We start from the raw sequence: 21,144 nt of genomic DNA, 5'->3' as shown, positions 1-21,144 counted from the left end.
CCCGCGTCAGCCCCCGTCAGCACGCATTGCGCTGACGCCACCGCCTGCCTGTGCTCCAGGGCACGGGCTGTGGGCTGTCTCCCGGGGAGGCCCTGTGGGCAGGACTTGCTAATTGGCAGCCCGGGGGTGGCTGTCCTGGGTGTGTCTGGGAGGAGAATCTTCACTGCACCCGTCACACACGCCCCTTGCACGTACACCCCTCTAGCAGTTCACACCGCTTGTACACACCCCCTAACACCTCCATTCCTCCCACACACACCGCTTGTACGCCTACCTCTAACATCGCTACACCCTGACACATACTGCTCATATGCCTCCCTCTAACACCCCCATTCCTCCCACACACACCGCTTATACGCCTACCTCTAAGATCGCTACACCCTGACACATACTGCTCATACACCTCCCTCTAACACCCCCATTCCTCCCCCACACACCACTTGTATGCCTACCTCTAACATCGCTACACCCTGACACATACTGCTCATATGCCTCCCTCTAACACCCCCATTCCTCCCACACACACCGCTTGTACGCCTACCTCTAACATCGCTACACCCTGACACATACTGCTCATACGCCTCCCTCTAACACCCCCCTTCCTCCCCCACACACCACTTGTATGCCTACCTCTAACATCGCTACACCCTGACACATACTGCTCATATGCCTCCCTCTAACACCCCCATTCCTCCCCCACACACCACTTGTATGCCTACCTCTAACATCGCTACACCCTGACACATACTGCTCATACACCTCCCTCTAACACCCCCATTCCTCCCCCACACACTGCTTGTATGCCTACCTCTAACATCGCTACACCCTGACACATACTGCTCATACGCCTCCCTCTTAACACCCCCATTCCTCCCCCACACACTGCTTGTACACTTCCCTCTATCCCCCTACACCTCTCACACACCTCTCACAGCTCGTACACCTCCCTCGAACATCGCCACAACCCTCACACACACAGCCTATATGCACCCCTGTTGCATTCCCACATCTCTCACACACACACACACACACACAGCCCATAACCCCCTTATACGCCTCTCTCACACACAGAGCCCTTATACACCCTTTTTGTACCCTCACACCTTTCTCTCTCGCACACAGCTTATACACACCCCTTTGAACACCCTACACCCCTTGCAAACCCAGCTCATATGCACCCCTTTTCCACTCCCCTCACACACACAGCTTGTTCACCCCCTTTCCACATTCACACACAACAGCCTGTATGCCCCCGTTTATTCTCCCTCACCTCACACACACAGCTCTTACAGCCTCCCCTCCCCTCACACCCAGCCTGTACATTCCCCTTGTACATTCCCAAAGCCTTCCCAGACACAGCCCTTATGCACCCCCAGACTCTTCCCACATGCTTGTACACACACCTCTTTTACACCCCCCCCCCCACAGGAGAAGGAACATCCTCCACCCTTTGGACCTCCAGCCCCCGCTCTTCCCCCTCTGAGCTTCCTCCTACCCCCATTGCCGCTCCCAATGTAACTCGACCCCCTGTGCCAGCTGCTGCTCCCTAATGCTGGCCAGCCCCATGCGCCAGCCAGGCAGGGTGGGTGTCGGGTGCCCTGTTTGCTAATTAAACTCACCCGAGGGCTATTTAAAACCTGGCCTGGGGCGAACTCCAGCCCTCAGGACATGGTGGGGTTGCGGGGGGGGGTATGTTTGTGCCCCTGCCGATCCCAGAACGCCCGCGTCGCCTGGGTATTCTAAGGACGGCTGCAGCCTGGCCAGGGCTTTCTGGCCTGGCTGCCTGGAGCAGGCCTGGGTTCTTAGGGTCCCTCAACTTCCCCAAATCCCATGTGGCTGCTTTTAGGGCACCTTGGCCTAGGGCATGGAGCCTAGTGGTTAGAGCAGGGGAGTGGGCGGGCGGGGAAAGCCCGCGCAAGGTGAAAAGGCGGTAAAAGCTGGGGTAAATTAACCCAGTGCTCTTTGCGGAGTCTGTGCTGCCAGAGGGACACAGAATCAGCCACGAGCATCCGGAGTCCTTGGTTCTGTTTGCAGCCTGAGGAGGGCAGCAGGCCGGAGGGGCAACGCAGGAGGGCCTGGAAGTCAGGACTCCTGCGTTTTCTCTCCAGCTCTGGAAGGGGAGTGTGATCCAATGGTTAGAGGAAGGACCTAGATGTCTGGGCGTGTGGGCTGTAGAGAGGGGAATGCGATCTCGTGGTGATGGGTTCTCTTCTTTCCCAAGATTCCCAACTGTGTGACCTGGGGTAACGGCTCCTTTCCTGCCTCAGTTTCCCCCCCTCTGTCTAATGGGGAGATGAGGCCTTCACAGTGCTGGTGACTTGTCCGTGTCTGCCTTTCCCTCTGATTAGCCTCTTGGCCCCGCTGTTGCCAATAAAACCTTACATTTTTTTTAGGGGGGGGGGAGAGTTTATAGGTGCAAATGGACCATCTGTTCCCATTTGTACACACACCTTAGAAAACAGCCATAAATTACTGTCCCTTCAGTAACCTGCCCTGCCTGATAGTACCTGTGCGCATCCCATTCCTTCCCCAGCACATCCGGTTCCCCCCCTCCCTTTCCTCCCTCCCCCATGCCAGCTATTCTCCCCCCAGGCATGGGGTCCCTCTCTGTCTGCACAGCCCCTCCTTTCAGAGCCTTCTCCCTGGAGGGATTAACCCCGTCATTCCTGTGCCATCAATCGGCAGCAGCGTGCGGGGGGGCGGGTTGAACTAAAGGGGGATGCCTGAAAGTTAGGGGGCAGCCTGTGGGAAGCTCACCCAGCCCCAGTTTTGCAGGGACGGGCGCTTCGTGCACCCCGCGCTGACCCGGGGGTTTAGCGAGGGCACAGCGGGGTTGGGATGGAGCCAGCGCCGTGGGCTCCGAGGTCGATGTGACAGTGACAGTCCCTCCCCCCGTCTCTGCAGGGCCTGCTGATGGGCGAGCGAAGGATGGTCCAGACCTAAGACCCGGCCGGTTCCGCTCTGCTCTCCGGCTGGGACAGCCACGAGGATGCCCCCCTCCTGCCCCGCGGCGGCCGCTCTGCTCCTCCTGCTGGGCCGATGCCTCCTGCCGTCCGCCCTCTCCTTCCCCAAGGACCTCGCGCCCCTCAGCACCGTGGACCTGCCACGTAAGCCACCCAGGCCGTTCCCCCCAGAGCAGGGAACCCGCTGCGGTCGAGCCACGGGGCTAGGATGAGTCCTGCCAAGTTTGTGTCACCCCAGGCAGCTGCCTGCAAGACAGGACACTGGGCGAGCCACCTCGTGGCCTTGGCTGTGGCTGCTAGACCACGTGTTCCCCCCGCCAGAGGAGAGTACAAGTGTTGGCCCCCTCCTGGGGTGGGGGAGTCTCCCCAAGGCTGGGACCCCTGGGAACAGAACAGGGGCTATCTGTGAGGTGCAAGGGGTGTCGTATGGAGGACATTGGGGTTCCCTTCAGCCACTGTCCCCTCTCCAGTTAACCCCTGCTGTGCTGGGAGGTCACTAGTGGCCATGGGGACCGCGTTGGCGTCGGGATCCTGGGGACGTCATGTCAGGGGGGACCCTGTGCTGGCAGAGGTGGAAGTGTCTAATGGCTGCCCTTCCCCCCTCTGCTGCCAGCCACCTCCCTGTACCCCTGCTTCCGGGGCCTTGCCAGAGACAATGACACGGCCCAGCTCGGCCTGGACTTTCAGAGGATGCTGCGGCTCAACCAGACGCTCTTCATCGCTGCGCGGTGAGTGAGGAGAGAGACTGTGCCCACACCCCTTACCAACCGCCTGTGTGCACACACCTCCCTGAACCACCTGTGCCCACACCCCATACCAACCGCCTGTTCACACACCTCCCTGAGCTGCCTGTGCCCACACCCCTTACTAACCGCCTGTGTGCACACACCTCCCTGAACCACCTGTGCCCACACCCCTTACCAACCGCCTGTGTGCACACACCTCCCTGAGCCGCCTGTGCCCACACCCCTTACCAACCGCCTGTGTGCACACACCTCCCTGAGCCGCCTGTGCCCACACCCCTTACCAACCGCCTGTGTGCACACACCTCCCTGAACCGCCTGTGCCCACACCCCATACCAACCGCCTGTGTGCACACACCTCCCTGAACCGCCTGTGCCCACACCCCTTACCAACCGCCTGTGTGCACACACCTCCCTGAACCACCTGTGCCCACACCCCTTACCAACCGCCTGTGTGCACACACCTCCCTGAGCCGCCTGTGCCCACACCCCTTACCAACCGCCTGTGTGCACACACCTCCCTGAGCCGCCTGTGCCCACACCCCTTACCAACCGCCTGTGTGCACACACCTCCCTGAGCCGCCTGTGCCCACACCCCTTACCAACCGCCTGTGTGCACACACCTCCCTGAGCCGCCTGTGCCCACACCCCTTACCAACCGCCTGTGTGCACACACCTCCCTGAACCGCCTGTGCCCACACCCCATACCAACCGCCTGTGTGCACACACCTCCCTGAGCCACCTGTGCCCACACCCCTTACCAACCGCCTGTGTGCACACACCTCCCTGTACCACCTGTGCCCACACCCCTTACCAATCGCCTGTGTGCACACACCTCCTTGAGCCGCCTGTGCCCACACCCCTTACCAACCGCCTGTGTGCACACATCTCCTTGAGCCGCCTGGGCCCACACCCCTTACCAATCGCCTGTGTGCACACACCTCCCTGAGCCGCCTGTGCCCACACCCCTTACCAACCGCCTGTGTGCACACACCTCCCTGAGCCGCCTGTGCCCACACCCCTTACCAACCGCCTGTGTGCACACACCTCCCTGAGCCGCCTGTGCCCACTCCCCTTACCAACCGCCTGTGTGCACACACTTCCCTGAGCCGCCTGTGCCCACACCCCTTACCAACCGCCTGTGTGCTCACCTCCCTGAGCCGCCTGTGCCCACACCCCTTGCCAACCGCCTGTGTGCACACACCTCCCTGAGCCGCCTGTGCCCACACCCCTTGCCAACCGCCTGTGTGCACACACCTCCCTGAGCCGCCTGTGCCCACACCCCTTGCCAACTGCCTGTGTGCACACACCTCCCTGAGCTGCCTGTGCCCACACCCCTTACCAACCGCCTGTGTGCACACACACCTCCCTGAGCCACCTGTGCCTCCACCCCTCACCCAAACACCAGTGTCCATGCCTCTTGCCCAGCCGGAGGGTGAACACCTCCCTCCCTCATTACAGCACAAACCTTCTCTAGCACTCTCACAACCGCAGTATGAGAACAGCCCTCCCACACACTCACAGCACACACCTCCCGTGCCCCTTGCACAACCCCATGTACACACCCCATCCCACAGCCGTAGAGCGCATCTCACATGCCTCGCACACAACCACCAGGTGTACACCCCCCTCGTCCAGCCATAGGACTTGCACCTCCTCCTACACCTCACACAGCCCTCTCACAACCCCTGTGTGGCCCCCCCTACCTCCTCAGCCATAGCACACACCTGTCCCAGCCCAGGCAGGAGCCTGGCCCGCAGCTTGCACACCCCTCACACAGCCGGAGCCTGCTCATACACCTTGCCCACGACCATAGCACACCAATGCACAGACCCCCAGCCCAGCCCAGCCTAGCCTGCCCCCAGCCACGGCCTGCTGACGTCCTCAGGAGATTATCACATGCCCGTCTCACTCTCTCTCTCCCCCCGCAGGGACCATGTGTATGCCTTTGATCTCAGCCAGGCCACAAAGGACTTCTATCCCCACAGGGTAAGGAGGAAAGGGAGTCTTTGTGCTGGGATGTGGGAGGATGTCTGGCTGTCTTCCCTCGTCTTCAATACTGCGTATAGATATGGTCGCCTCCACTCCGAAAAGATGTATCAGCATTGGAAAAGGTTCAGAAAAGGGCAACAGAAATGATGAGGGGTCTGGAACGGGTCCCATAGGAAGAGAGATTAAAAAGCCTGGGACTTTTCAGCTTAGAAAAGAGGAGGCTGTGGGGCTAGGAGAGAGGTCTATAAAATCAGGACCGGTGTGGAGAAAGTGAATAAGGAAAAGTGATTTACTTTGTTCCCCTAACATAAGAACTGGGGATCACCAATTGAAATCAATAGGCAGCAGGTTTAAAACAAACAAAAGGAAGTTTTTCTTCACTCAGCGCACAATCCACCTGTGGAACTCCTTGCCGGAGGATGTGGGGAAGACTTGGACTTGAACAGGGTTCAAAAAAGAGCTAGATAAGTTCATGGAGGTTAGGTCCATCAATGGTTATTAACCGGAATGGGTAGGAATGGGGTCCCTATGTGTGTCTGGAAATGGATGACAGGAGAGGCATCACATGAGGATTACCTGTTGTTTTCCCTCCTTGTGGGACATCTGGCATTGGCCACTGTTGGCAGACAGGATAGTGGGCTGGATGGACCTTTGGTTTGACCCAGTGTGGCCATTCTTATGTGTGGGGCAGTGGTTAGAGCAGGGGGCTGGAGCACAGGGCTTGGGGGATTTATCCCCGGCTGTCCCCTAAGGTTTGGGGGAGCCAGAGGGCCCTGCACCCCCTTCCGCAGTCAGACGTGACTCTCAGGCGGCAGGTAGAACAGAAGGTTCATTAGTTAACAGCATAGAACAGACTTGTCAGCGCAGGAACCAGAAGCAGCCGGGACAGTCCATCTTGGGGAGAGGGGAGCCCAGAGCTAGGGCCTTGGTCCTTCTTATGTCTCCCCAGCCAGCCACGATTGACCCTCTCCCACTTCCTGGCCCTAACTCTTCCCCCCCCCCCCCCCCCGGCAGGCTCTTCCTCTTGCCTTTGTCCTGCTTCCCAGGCAAAAAGTGTCACCTTGTCGCACCCCCTTCCTGCTCAGGTTAGAAAGGTGGAGTTGAGGGAGGTTGGGGTAGCCTCCCTCAATGGGAATCACACCCAAAATTCGCATCGCCAACTAGGTGTTGGTGCAGTGCCCCAGGAAACTGAGGCACGCACGTCAGGTTACTATAGGACAGTAGAAGTCACATGTAACATAACAAGGTGAATGTACCTCCCCGCTTGGTTGCCAGCTCTGCAAAGGGAGTGTTCTCCAGTGGTTAGAGCAGGGGGGCCGGGACACAGAGCTTGTGGGCTTTGTTCCCAGCTCTGCAAAGGGAGTGTTCTCCAGTGGTTAGAGCAGGGGGGCCAGGACACAGAGCTTGTGGGCTTTGTTCCCGGCTCTGCAAAGGGAGTGTTCTCCAGTGGTTAGAGCAGGGAGTCTGGAGTCAGGACCTCTGGATCCGGAGTTTAGAACACTGGCCTGGAGATTAAAGGGTGTCACAAGGAGGAGGGAGAAAAATTGTTCTCCTTGGCCTCTGAGGATCGGACAAGAAGCAATGGGCTTAAACTGCAGCAAGGGAGGTTTAGGTTGGACATTAGGAAAAACTGCCTGTCAGGGTGGTTAAACACTGGAATAAATTCCTTAGGGGGGTTGTGGAATCTCCATCCCTGGAGATATTTAAGAGCAGGTTAGACAGAGACCTGTCAGGGATGGTCTAGAGTAGACGGTGCTTGGTCCTGCTGCGAGGGCAGGGGGCTGAACTTGATGTCCTCTTGTGATCCCTTTCCAGTGCTATTGATCTTGGCCCTCCACGCTCAGAATTATAGAATCCTGGAACTGGAAAGAACCTCGAGAGGTCATCAAGTCCAGTCCCCCGCCCTCACGGCAGGACCAAGCCCCGTCTAGATCAATGTCTCTCAACCTTTTTTTTTTTATAAAGTGCCCCTTTTTTAAAAAAAAAAATTATAAGTGCCCCCAGTACCTACAGTTTTCGGACACACATTTTTTTTCTACCATCGCAACACACATTTGTTTAAACAACTTCATCATAGCCGGGCAATGGAACTTTTGGGTGTAAAAAGTACAACAATAATAAAGCGCCATAAAACTTAAAACAAAAATTCATTTTTCTCCAAATTTTAGTGGTGTTGACGTACCCCCCAGACGTCTCACGCGTACCCCTGAGGGTACTCGTACCTCAGGTTGAGAAACACTGGTCTAGATCATTCCAATAGGTGTCTGTCCAACCTGCTCTGAAATATCTCCAGCGATGGGGATTCCACGACCCCCCTAGGCAATTTATTCCAGTGTTTAACCATCCTGACAGGTAGGACGTTTTTTCCTAACATCCAGCCTCAACCTCCCTTGCTGCAATTTTCAGGGTTAAAAGCTGGTGTCTGGAGCTGTCCACAGAGCATCCTGTGACCTCCTCTGTGGTCCTGTCATGTCCTTCCCTTCCTTAGGCAGAGGCCTGTGTGGTCCCACGCCCCTAATCCCCCTCCTTTGCCTTTCCTTCCCCTTCTCTAGCACCTCACCTGGAAGACCCAAGACATGAAAAACTGCGCCATGCGTGGGAAGCTGCAGGTAAGTAATGCGGCTCTGCCTCCAGGCGTTCCTGTACAAGTGTTGACTCCTAGGCCGCCCCGGGGAGGGGGAGCTGGTGGCTGGACATGTCCCCTTACAAGTCCTGGAACTGCTCTCCCTCATGGGTCTCTGAGTTCCTGTAGCAAGGGGCAGCTCCGGGCATCTGGAAGATTCATCCCCCCCCCCCCTTCCTGAGAGCTGCGGTCTAAGGGCCCAGTGCAAAGCCCACTACTCTACAGCTGCCGTGGGGTTCGGCTCAGGGCCCCGCCCCCAGCATTGTGCCACATCCCATGTCCCCATCAGATGTTGGCCTCCACCCCAGAGGTGGCTGCATTCCAGCAGTGCTCTGGGCGTAAGCATTGAGATCCTGCAGGCTGGAAGGGGCTAGGGAAGAGGGAGGTCTCGTTATTCCCAGCTCCTTTCTTCCTCGCTCATCTGTGAACCCAGGGGCTGGTGCCAGGTGATTTATACACCCGCTTCACCCCAGGTGGCCGACTCCCCACCCTCGCACCTCCTTCTTGCTTCTCCATGCCACCTGATCACACTCCCCCATATCAGGGGACCCACCCCCACCTCACAGACCCCTCTTTCCCACTGCCAACCTCTGCCCCCCAATGCCAGGAGACCCACACCTCCTCCCCAATTCCCTTTAACTTGGATCCCGGCTATCCCCCGGCAGGACGAATGTTACAACTACATCAAGGTGCTGGTGCCCAAGAACGACCGGACCCTCTTTGCCTGCGGGACGAATTCCTTCAATCCCATGTGTCGGACCTACAAGGTGAGGGCATCACCCACCCGTCCCCCGCACGGCTCTGTCTACAGCATCCCAGAGCCCCGCAGGACCAAGCCTGATCCCTGCTTAGCTCATGCTGCCCCTGCTGGGCTGCAGGGGCTGAAGCGGTGGCGCTTGGGAGCGGATGGGCAGCGGTTGCGGGTCGGATCTGTTCGCCCTTAGCACCCTGCACACTCCCAGGGCTGCTCCTGGTGGCCCACATGGCTGGGCAGAACCTCTTAGGCCCCAGGGAGCTTCTGCGGGGCTGTCGGGTTCCAATCCAGGCTTGGGTGCAAAGGCCAGGCCAGCAGGTAGCTGCTGGGTGGCTCCCTGGTGCAATGAGTTGGCTAGGTCTCAGCCTGGGTGCCCAGGACTCAGAAATCCCCCTCTGGCGGGTAACATCAGCAGAGAGGCCAAGGAGCAAGTGGATCCCATGAACAGGGATCAGAAGTGGGTGCAGCTTGTCTGATTTCCCCCAGATCAGGGTGGGGCAATGCATGCTGGGAGCTGGAGGTCCCATAAGCCAGAGGTGGCCATACACCCCCTGGCCTGGCTCAGATCACCTGGGATCTGGGTCCTGACTTGGGCAGGGCCCTGGGCTGCTACTGGCGTGGCCCATGAGTTCACCTCGGCCTTTGGTTCCCAGATCAGCAGCCTGGAGCAGGAAGGGGAGGAGCTGAACGGCCAGGCCCGCTGCCCTTTCGATGCCAAGCAGACCAACGTTGCCCTCTTCGCAGGTAGGCCCACGGCGGGGGAGGGGACACAGGCTGCAGGGTGCAGCGTGCCAGGATAGGGTGGGGGGGAGGGGTGTGACAGGGTCCAGGCCCCACATGGGCAGCACAGGGGGTCTGCTCCCCGCAGAATACACACAGGCAGAGGGGTCACAGTGCGCGGCTGCTAAGCTGAGCCGTCCGGACACACCGGCCTGTCTGGGGGAAAAGCCGCTTCTCCCCTTGCATGGTCCCAGACTTCAAAGCGCATGGTCAGGGACACTGTGGTGCTGGAACACTGCGCCCCAGCAGCCGTGACGATTGCTTATTCTTGGGGCTCAGCCCCCTGCTCTGCTGAGGGTGTCTGGGTCTGGGGGTCGTTCTGGGGCTGCAGGGGGGTTGGGCACAGTTCCGCCCCACATGGGGGTTTGCTTTCTGACACCCTGACGTGGGGGGGGCAGGTCTGTCTGTCCCGATACACATATCTGTCTGTCTGTCCCCATACACCCATCTATCTATATCTGTCTGCCTGTCCCCATACACCCCTCTATCTGTCTGTCTGTCTGTCTGTCCCCATACACCCATCTATCTATCTATCTATCTATCTATCTATCTATCTATCTATCTATCTATCTATCTATCTATCCCCATACACCCCTCTGTCTGTCTGTCTGTCTGTCTGTCCCCATACATCTATCTATCTATCTATCTATCTATCTATCTATCTATCTATCTATCTTTCTGTCTGTCTGTCTGCCTGTCCCCATACACCCCTTTATCTATCTATCTATCTATCTATCTATCTATCTATCTATCTATCTATCTATCTATCCCCATACACCCATCTATCTATCTGTCTGTCTGTCCCCATACACATATCTGTCTGTCTGTCTGTCCCCATACACCCATCTGTCTGTCTATCTATCTGGCTGGCTGGCTGGCTATCATCTCCAAACACCCCCTCTATTTATTTATGCATCTAATATTCCTTTTTCTCTCTCCCCCTCATTCTCCCTCCCACCGCACAGACGGGAACCTGTACTCAGCCACGGTGGCAGACTTCCAGGCCAGCGATGCAGTGATTTACCGCAGCCTGAGCGAGAGAAGCCCCGTGCTCCGCACCATCAAGTACGACTCCAAGTGGCTGCGAGGTGAGGGGGCCAGAAGTCGAGGGGAAGCCCTGGCTCATGGTGGGGGTGGGGGCCTTGCCCCCAGGGCATGATTTGCTTGGAGCTGTCCCAGGGAAACAAATGGCTGACATCAAAGGTAGTAGCCGGAGCCTTAACTCTAGCAGGAAGTGTAGACTAATAGTTAGAGCAGGGGACTGGGTGCCAGGACTCCTGGCTTCTATTCCCTGCTCTGGGAGGGCAGTGAGGTCTGGTGGTAAAAGCAGGGGAGACTGGTCTTCTGGGATCTGTCCCTGATTCTTCTACTAGCTTGGGCAAGGCCCTGCCCCACCCTCTGCCTCAGTTTCCCCCATGTGGAGTGGGGATAACATTGACCCAGCCCTGCAGGAGAAGGGGGAAGGGGGGGTCTGAGGCTTCCTGAATTAATATCTGCACAATGCTTTGAGCTCTTTCCGTGGCTGGTGCCTGAGCAAACACGACTACCTTAGTGGTTCCTCCCCGCTTCATCCCCCTTCTCTGCCCCTTCCCCAGAGCCCCACTTCCTTCATGCCCTGGAGTATGGGAACTACGTCTACTTCTTCTTCCGGGAGATCTCCATGGAATACACCACTCTGGGCAGGGTGAGTGCAGAGTGGTGATGGGGGGGCTCACTGCGGCCAGGCCCCAAGGGATGGGGTGCAGCCATGGGGGGAGGGAGGGTGTTGACACAGTGCCCTCCAGGACAGCCTCCTGCTGACACCCACGCTCCAGCGCGGCCATGCCCAGTAGCACCCTGACAGCCAAAGAGGCCTGTGCCCAGCACCTCCGAGCCTGGGGCTTTGCAGTGGGCTTGAAGGAACCTGGGCATCTAAATCCCATAGGCAGGCAAGGTGAAGAGGTCTCTGAATCCCCAAGGCCCCTTTCTGAATCTCTGCCCTGTTGCTGTCAGGAGAATGAGCAGGATTTCCTGTTGCTCTCCGTGGCGGGATGGGGGGGGGGGTTCCCCGTTGCTCCAGAGAGGGGCATGGGGGGGATTCCCAGCTGTTCCAGTAGGGGACGGGAGGGGTTCCCCATTGCTCTCCATGGCGGGGTGGGATCCTGAGCTGTTTTGAACTGTCTGCCCCTTGAGCTTGGAGCGCAGTGTGCCCATCGCAGTGGTCTCTGGCCAGGCCACGCTTTAGTTGAGCCCCACAGCAGGAAGGGAATAACCCCCCAAGTCTTCACCCACGGCAGGGCAAGCGCTCAGCCCCAAGGCTAATGCCGCAGGCGCCCCAGCCTGTCTGGAGCTGGGTGTTCGTGCCCCCAGCCCCTCCCCCTAACCAGCGCCCTGCCCTGGCAGGTGATCTTCTCGCGCGTGGGCCGGGTGTGCAAGAACGACATGGGGGGCTCGCCCCGGGTGCTGGAGAAGTACTGGACCTCCTTCCTCAAGGCCCGGCTCAACTGCTCCGTGCCCGGAGACGCCTTCTTCTACTTCGACGTGCTGCAGGCCGTCACCGACGTCTTCCAGGTCAACGGGCGGCCCGCCGTCTTCGGGGTGTTTGCCACCCAGTCCAACAGGTACCCCCTCCCCCGCCAGCCCTGCTGGCTCGCTCTGTGGGGCGGGATCTCCTGGGTCCAGCAGCACCCGAGCCAGGCTCTTGACACGGGGGACTGGGATGCCATGTGCCTGTGAGACATCTTGCTCCTTCTGGGGCCTCTTGGGGGTGCTGGGGCAAGAGGGAAAGTGAGAGAAGGGTCTGGGGGTGCTGGCAGGAGGAGAGGCATTGAGATCCATGCTCCAGTCTGGGGAGGGGGGAGCTGGGTTCTGCCACTGACTTCCTATGCAACGATGGACAAGTCACTTAATCAGGCTGTGCCTCAGTTTCCCCATCAGGACAACGGGGATAAGAAAACGTCCCTGCCTCCCAGTTGGGTGAGAGGCTCAATCCGTGTCCTGCTAGACAAGGCTGAAAGGGGCAGGCGCAGAGCTGTGAGAGGGGACCCGGATGTATAAAGCCTCCTGCCGTATCTCCCCCATCGCCCTGTCACTTCCAACCTGCAAAGCCCGTGGAATTCTTTATAAGTGACCCTGTGATAACAAGTGTGGTGCACAGCCCAGAGACCCTACAATAACAAACAAGTGCACACAACCCAGAGACCCTACAATAATAAGCCAGTGTGCGCCGCCCAGAGACTGTACAATAACAAAGTAGTTGGCACAACTCCAGGGTGCAGGAGAAACCCTATGAAAATAATAAATCTGTGTGTACCCCTGAAAGACCCTACAATAACAAAGGCAGATGTGCAGTCCCAGCTGTGCTGAGAGACCCTACAGTAACAAACCAGTGTACTCTGTCTAGCACCCGAGAGTTCTAACAAACCAGCATGCACAGCCTTAGAGCTCACAGAAGACCCGACAAGAAATTTTCAATGTGCAGCAGCTGCCAAAAATGCAAACAGAATGTTGGGAAACGTTAAGAAAGGGGTATGTAAGACAGAATATATCTTACTGCCTTGCTAAGTCCCTGGCATGCCAGTATCTTGAATGCTGTGTGCAGATCTGATTGTCCCATCTCAAAAAAGCTATTGGAATTAGAAAAGGTTAAGAAAAGGGGAATTAAAATGGGGAGGGGTTTGGAACGGCTGCCATATGAGGAGAGATTAATACGCCTGGGACTTTTCAGCTTAGAAAAGAGACAACTAAAGGGGGATATGAGAGGAGTCTATAAAATTATGACTGGTGAGGAGAAAGTAAACAAGGAAAAGTGATTTACTCCTTCCCATGACATAAGAACTAGGGGCCACCAAATGAAATTAGTAGGTGGCAGGTTTAAAACAAACAAAAGGAAGTACTTCTTCATGTAACGCACTGTCAACCTGTGGAACTCCTTGCCAGAGGATGTTGTGAAGACTGAGACTTTGTAATGGGGTTCAGAAAAGAGCTAGCTAAATTCAGGTCGGTTAGGGATGGTGTCCTTTCCCTCTGTTTGTCAGGACTTGGAATGGGTGACGGGAGGGATCACTTGATGATTCCCTGTTCCGTTCATTCCCTCTGGGACAGCTGGCATTGGCCACTGTCAGCCGACAGGACACTGGGCTAGATGGAACTTTGGTCTGACCCAGTATGGCTGTTCTGGTGTTCTTAAGAACATGCTGGCACTGGCAGGGCCCTGAGAAAGGAGCTGTTTTCCTCGCCAGTTACCTGGGCTGGGGGGAGCCGTTCACTGTTACAAAACCAGGTGCTACAAGGGAAGGAAGATGTCACAACCCCACGGAGCACTTCCCGTGCGAGCCTCGCTTGGAAGAGAGCTTATTAGGCGGGAGCAGGCAACCGACACGCCAGGGGCTGCCTCTGTCATTGTGCAATGGGGTGGCCAGTGGAGAGGAATGTGGCCCGGCTGGTGTATTTCACCACTTAGCCCTCCCCACACACCCAGCCCCCCCACTCGCTGCCGTCTCTCAGGTCTGACCGCTCAGCCCACTGCTTCTGTAACGGGACACGAATGGCCCCAGCGCCACGCCGTGGGGATGTGGGGGGGACGGGCTGGGTAAGTGGGGGGAGGAAGGGGGGGGGGGATCCAGCCCACACGCAGCAGAGAGTCAAAGGAAAATAAGATCTCTGGAGCCAGCAGCTAGATGAGGTGATGAATCCAGGACAGGGTGGGCGGGACTGGGGCACCCCAGGCTCTGGGGCCTGGAGGTTTCATGGCGCAAACAGGCCAGAGGCTACAAGAAATCAGCTGCTAAGATCCGCCTGGCAGAGGACCCCCCCCTAAGAAGGCAGGGCCATGTCCCAGGGATGGGGGGAGGGGCTGGATCGAGCAGGGGGGATGGAAAGAGACTAGTGTTTATGGGAAGGTGGAGGGGATCAGGGCTGAGGGGTGCTAGGGGGAATGTGGGGCAGGCAGTGAAGGGAGGAGAACCCTGGATTGGTGATGGGGTGGTGGTGGGGGGCGCAGGAAGGACAGGGTGGAAGGGGCTGGAGGAGAGTCCCAGGGAGGGGGTGGGATAGGAATGTGGTGTGGGGGTGGGAACATGTGGAGGGTTGTGTAGGCTGAGATGCCAGGGAAGGGGGATTGTTGGGGGTAGGGGCAATGGGGCCCCTCCTTGCTTACTGCCGAACACTAACTGTGACCCCACCCCATGCCTCAAGGCCTCAGCAGCCCCCCCCCCCCCCAGATTCCTGCAGCCCCCTCGGAGGGGAGGGGCCTGCTGGTTGCCTGGGGTAGTTGAATCCGAGCTGGGCCCAGCAGCAGCTGAGCAGAGGCCAGCCCCACACGTCTCCCCTCACCTCTGCCCCTCCTCCCCCCAGCATCACCGGCTCGGCCGTCTGCGCCTTCTATCTGGACGACATCGAGCGAGTGTTCAGCGGGAAGTTCAAGGAGCAGAAGAACGCGGATTCCGCCTGGACCCCCGTCCCGGAGGAGAAGGTGCCGAGACCCAGGTAACCAGCCCCCTGCAACAGAACGAGACAGCCCCTGGCCTGGCCGTCATGCCAGGGGCCGGAAGCCAGGACTCCTGGGTTCTAGTTGCTGGGACTAAGGGCTGGAACAGGAGTCTGCGCATCAGAGCAGCGGGAGGGGAACAAGGACTCCTGGATTTTTCTCCTGGCTCTTGGAGGGGAGTATGGTCTAGTAGTTAGAGCAGAGAAGGTCGCCTCTTCCAAGCTGTAGGGGGAAGTGGGGCCTAGGGGTTCTACCCTGACGCCTTAGTTATATGTAAATAGACGGAGACAAGGTTTTGTTAAAGCAACCTCAGATCCCTTGGGGGCTCCCCAGCCCAGCCCCCCACTGGGAGTCGGAGGTGTGGAGCAGCTACAGCATGCGGGGTAGGAAGCAGCAGCACTGCCCCAGCCCGCTGAGGGGCCAAACTGGGCCGCCCACATCCACATCTGGGTTTTCCATCCCTCCAGGCCAGGCAGCTGTGCCAGGGTTGGCCAAGCGGCTAGCTACAGAACCTCCAACGAGTTCCCTGATGAGACGCTGGCCTTCATCAAGTCCTACCCGCTGCTGGACGAGGCCGTGCCCTCCGCCACGGGAAGGCCCTGGTTCACCAAGACCACCAGCAGGTACCACGTGGGCGCTGGGGCTGGAGGGCAGACGAGGAAGGGCCAGTGCCACCTGGACAGCTGGGACGGGGGGAACCGTCCAGCCCAGCCAGGACCCACCTAGCCAAGTGCCCAGGGCTGGGTTCTCCCGGGCTCCACTTGCTGCACCCCCTGGAGACCGACCTCTGTGCTCTGCCACAAGGTGCTATCTCGTCCCAGGGCGAAAGGATCCTTCCTCCAGGAGCTGATGCAGCCCGGATGTCTTCCCAGCTAAACTGTGCTCTGGCTCAGTCCCTAGCCCCTGCTGGCTCACCCTGAACAGCCCCACGTGTCCTGCCCTGGGTCAGGGAGGGGGAATGGCGAGGAGGGACTGCCTCTGTCCCTGACAGCTATTGACCCTGGGCATTGGGGCTGGGATCCCTTGGGCCAGTAAATTGTTCCCAGCAAATGGTTTTTGGCCAGTGTTCAGTGATCAGGCCCTGGGACCTGGGAACAGACCGGCCTCTGTGCGTGTGCTGATGTATTGGGTGTGTTCACAAGCGTGACACGTGCGTGCCCTGGTGTGCGTTTGCATATGCATGCGCCATGCTCAGATCTAGTCCTGCGTGTGTCTGTTGTGCACATGCATTTCCAGGTGTGATCCGACATGCACAGGTATGTGTGTGTGTGTGTGTGTGCATGTTTTCCCGGGAGCAGTAGTGCAGGTGCAGGGGCATGCCTATGCATGCGTGCGTGCGTGTGTGCACACGTGAGCATGTGGCTGCACATGCATGTTGATGGGCATTTGCATCCAAGGACTTCCAAGTGCCCTGGGTTGCCATGCCAGGCTTGTGCCCAGACCTCGCTCCCTGCCACCCCTATCAGGTACAAGCTGACCCAGCTGGCCGTTGATACAGCCGCCGGCCCACGTGGGAACTACACGGTGCTCTTCCTCGGCTCGGAGGACGGGAAGGTGCTGAAGGTTCTTACTGGGACTCAGGAGAACTCCAGCGTGGAGACCCTGCTCTTGGAGGAGATCAGCGTCTATAGCCCGGCCCAGTAAGTGTAGGTGGGGCTCTGCAGGGGCAGCTGGATGGAGAGATGGACACTGAGTGAATCAGTTCCTAGACAGAGTGGGACCAGTGGTCAGAGCAGGTCTCCTGGATCCTAGCCTCAATTTTGGGGACATGGGGTTTAGCAGTTAGGGGGAGCGGTATCCTGACTCCAGGGCTTTGTTCCTGAATGTGGCTGGGAGATTAGAGAAGGGACCCAGAAGTCCAGACCAGGGTTCCCTCTAAGGTGTGCGCCTCCAATGGGTGCACACCAAAAATTTCAGTCCTGCCCACCTCCTCAGCAGAGCCGCAGCCCCAGCTGCTCCCAGGGGCAGAGCCATGTGGCGGATGGCTGTTCCACCTCAGGAACAGCTGAGTAGCCACCACATGGTAGCTAGGAGCTGGAGCTTGGACCGTGGTACTAAAAATAGCACCACAGCCCCAGCTGCAGTCCAGGCCCCAGCAGCCACCATGCAGCTCCAGCCCCAGCTGTTCCTGTGGGCGGGGCCGCATGACAGGTAGCTATCCTGTGTTCCGGGACTGCTGCTCCTGGGCCAGGGCAGTAGTGCTAAAAATAGCACCACAGCTCCATCTGAGTGTAGCCATCACATGGTCCAGGCAGAATGTGGGAGTCCTGGGCTGCAGCGGGTCTGCTGGGGAGAGTCCCTGGTGGCAGTGGGGGTCAGCGTGGCAGTAGCGATGCTCCAGCACCCAGAGATCCAGCACCCAGCACTCCAGTGACCCAGGCCTCATGGTGGGGGGGCTGCCCGGTGTGCCGAAGCTGGAACCGGGCCACAGTGAGGCGGTGCACCTTGTGCACATGACAAAACTCACTCCGCTCGCGGATAGAAAATCTTAGAGGGAACATTGGGCCAGACTCCTAGTTTCCATTCATGGCTGGTTGCCCCCCATCCCCGTTCCATGCCTCAGTTTCCCTACCTCTCAAACGGAGCAATTCAGCTGCCCCAGTGCTCTCGTGGGAGGAGGGGGGCCCAGAGCAGCACGGCAATGGGGCCCCAGGCTTAGTTTTGACCCTGGTTCTCTGTGCTGTCCCTCAGGTGCAGCGTGAAGAGAGAGGACAGGCGGATTGTGGGTCTGGAGCTGGACAAGGCCCGCCAGGCCTTGTACGTGGCCTTCTCCAGCTGCGTGGTGCGCGTGCCACTCAGCCGCTGCGACGCCCATGGGAGCTGTCAGAAGTGAGTGGGGAAGTGGCGGGGGTCTTCTGCCCTGACACCCCTCAGTGCCACTGCCCTTGGCTTGGAGGGACCCTTCTCAGCAGAGTCCCAAGGCTGCAGCAGGGGCCACGGTTCCATTCACATGGTGTGCGGGTATGAGAGGGAAGGGATCTGTGTGGGGGTTAGGTGTGGGGGGTGTTGGGGGAAGTGTGTGCAGGGTGTACACACCCGAGGGTGTGTATTGAGGCATAGTGCGTGTGTGTGTGTGTGTGCGTGTGTGTGCATGTGTAGAGGGGAGGTGTTGAGAAGTGTGTGTATGTGTACATGGTGGGGGTGCACACTATGTGCGTCAAGTGGCAGCATGTGTATGTGTATAGGGGTGTATGTTCAGAGAAGTGTGTGTGTGCAGGTTGGGAGATTGTACAGGATGTGTGGATGTGTCAGGAGTGTGTGTTCAGGGTGTATGTGTTGAGGAAGTGTGTGTGTGTGTGTGTGTGTGTGTGTGTGTGTGTGTGTGTGTGTGTACATGGTTGGTGTAAAGTATGTATGGAGGGGCAGTGTGTGTATGTGTGCATGCGTTATGTGTGTTGAGGGAAGTGTGTGTGTATGTGAAGGGTAGAAGGGTGGATAGTAAGTGTGTTGAGAGACAGTGTGTATGTGTGATGGGGATATATGTTGAGGGAAGTGTGTGTGTGTGTGCAGAGCAGGGAGGTGTAGAGCATGTGTGTGTGTGTTGAGGGGCAGTGTGTGTAGGGAGTGTGTGTTGAGGGAAGTATGTGTGTGTATGCAGGGGGTCAGGGGTGTAGAGCATGTGTGTATGCGTGTCGAGGGGCAGTGTGTGTATGTGTGTAGGGAATGTGTGTGTGTGCAGGGCATGGGGGTGTAGAGCACGTGTGTATGAGTGTCAGGGGAGCGTGTATGCGTAGGGTGTGTGCGCACCATACATAGCCATTGGCTCCCCCAGTGCCTCTGCCTGGCCCGTGTCCCAGCCCCGACAGGTGTGGGTGTCCAACCCCAGCCAGTTCCAGGAAACCCAGAGCCCCCTGCAATCCCTTGCTGACCTTTCTGTGTCCTTTATCTGGCAATTGAAACCACCTATAAAAAGCCCCCGGCATAGCCCGGGGCAGCCCCCCTCCATGGGGACACAGCACATGGAGTAGAACTGTGCTGGCGTTAGACGCGCAGGGACCTGTCTCGTGGTGGACCAGGATGGGGGTGGGAGTTAGGACCCCTGGGTTCTACTCCCAGCTCTGAGAGGAGAGTGGGGTCTAGTGGTTAGAGTGGGCAGGACAGCGAGCCAGGACTTCTGGATTCCATTCTCAGCTCCCCCAGTTATTTGTGGGATTTCGGATGGTTCAGTTCCTCTCTCTGTGCCGCGTTTTCTGAAAGGGTATGTCTAGACTTCATGCCTCTGTCGGCAGAGGCATGTAAAATAGGCTACCCGACATAGTCAGCGAAGCGGGGATTTAGAAATCCCCGGCGTCATTAAAATAAAAATGGCTGCCGCGCTGTGCCGGATCAGCTGATTGTCGGCACAGTGCAGCAATCAAGACGCGGATCGGTCGACAGGGGAAGCCTTTGTCGACTGCTCCCTTATGCCTCGTGAAACGAGGGTTACAGGATCAGTCGACAAAGGCTTCCCCTGTCGACCAATCCGCGTCTTGATTGCCGCGCTGGGCCGACAATCAGCTGATCCGGCACAGCGCGGCGGCCATTTTTATTTTAATGAAGCCGGGGATATTTAAATCCCCGCTTCGTTGACTATGTCGGGTAACCTATTTTACATGCTTCTGTAGGCAGAGGCATGAAGTCTAGACAAACCCAAACTGACCGTCCTCGGGAGGGCTGCCCATCATTATTGACATGGGCATCAAGCCAGGTCTGAGCTGATGCCCAGGAAAGCCAATGAACATTCCCCCACTGACTTCGCTGGCCTTGGATCAGGCCGCAAGTGAAAGCAGAATCAGGCCCATTGGATTCACTAGCCCAGAATATATCAATGGGCCATCGTGTCTGCTTTCCTGACAGTGGCCCATGCCAGCTGTTTTGGAGGGCATGTCTACTCTGCAGAGTTTTTTTGGGAAAACGGCCGTTTTTCTGAAAAAATTTCACTTACGTCCACACTGCAATTGCGTTCTTTCAGAAAAAAATCGAAAGAACAGAGGGGCTTTCCGACATTGGTAAATCTCTTTCTACGAGGAGGAAGCCTTTTTCCGAAAGAACTTTTTCGCAAAAAGGCGTGTGTGGATGGGGAAAAGGGAGTTCTTTCGCAAGACGAGGAAAGAGGAAAAGCACAGGTGCCCTGGTGGCCACTCCGCCCATAGTAATCACAGCTGAAATGCAAGATAGGGTCCGTTCAGTGCGGACGCTGTCTTTAGAAAAAGCAGATTGCTTTTTCAATGCGCTTTTTCTGGGTGGACGCTCTCTTTTGGAAGAAGTTTTTTCAGAAGATCTCTTCCGGAAAAGCTGCTTCTGAAAGAAGCCTATAGTCTAGACATAGCTGGAGGCAGGTAAATGTGCATTTAACTTCCATTGGGTGCATCCAACTTCCCTTGGGAAGAGGTGGGTGGGATCTTGGGGGAAGAGGTGGGGGGGCAGGGCAGGGATGGGGAAAGCAGGGCAAGGACAGGGTCTTAGGCAACAATTTTTGATGGGGGGGCCACTCTAAGATTTTGGAAAATGGCCAAGGGCTGCACTTTCCTATGGAGGGGTTGTGGGATCTGGGACGGAGGCTGGGTGCAGAAGGGAGCGAAGGTTGGGGACTGGGTGCAGGAGAGGATGTGGGGTCTGCGAGGGAGTTTGGGTGAATGAGGGGGTTGTGACCAGGAGCGAGGGATTGGGGTGCAGAGTCCAGGAAGGAGAAGGGGTACAGGAGTGAATTTTGACCTGGGGGAGGAGTGTAGCAGGGTCTGGGAGGGAATTGTGACCTGGGGCGGGATGTGTGTGCAGAAGATTCGGATGGTGACCTGGAGAAGGAGGGTGCGGTGACCTGGGGCACAGATTTGGGGAGTGGC

The 21,144-nt window shown here is 57.7% G+C and overlaps 1 protein-coding gene across 3 annotated transcripts in view; it reads left to right on the top strand.

The window, feature by feature from the left end:
• Positions 1-21,144, top strand: part of SEMA6C (semaphorin 6C) — a 110,209-nt gene that overhangs the window by 63,198 nt on the left and 25,867 nt on the right. For all 3 annotated transcript variants that reach the window (XM_075908167.2, XM_075908166.2, XM_075908168.2), the window contains 13 exons: positions 2,905-3,107; positions 3,577-3,691; positions 5,638-5,695; positions 8,251-8,307; positions 8,987-9,088; positions 9,729-9,819; positions 10,821-10,943; positions 11,451-11,539; positions 12,238-12,455; positions 15,190-15,321; positions 15,790-15,945; positions 16,789-16,962; positions 18,014-18,151. In XM_075908167.2, the coding sequence (XP_075764282.2) occupies positions 2,990-3,107; positions 3,577-3,691; positions 5,638-5,695; positions 8,251-8,307; positions 8,987-9,088; positions 9,729-9,819; positions 10,821-10,943; positions 11,451-11,539; positions 12,238-12,455; positions 15,190-15,321; positions 15,790-15,945; positions 16,789-16,962; positions 18,014-18,151 (1,571 nt within the window). In that variant the 5' untranslated portion in view covers positions 2,905-2,989. The remainder of the gene's footprint in view (positions 1-2,904; positions 3,108-3,576; positions 3,692-5,637; positions 5,696-8,250; positions 8,308-8,986; positions 9,089-9,728; positions 9,820-10,820; positions 10,944-11,450; positions 11,540-12,237; positions 12,456-15,189; positions 15,322-15,789; positions 15,946-16,788; positions 16,963-18,013; positions 18,152-21,144) is intronic.

This window comes from Pelodiscus sinensis, chromosome 22 (genome assembly GCF_052426305.1).
Source record: "Pelodiscus sinensis isolate ZL-2025 chromosome 22, ASM5242630v1, whole genome shotgun sequence".
Taxonomy (NCBI): Eukaryota; Metazoa; Chordata; order Testudines; family Trionychidae; genus Pelodiscus; species Pelodiscus sinensis.
This window is presented reverse-complemented; position numbering and strand designations above follow the sequence as displayed.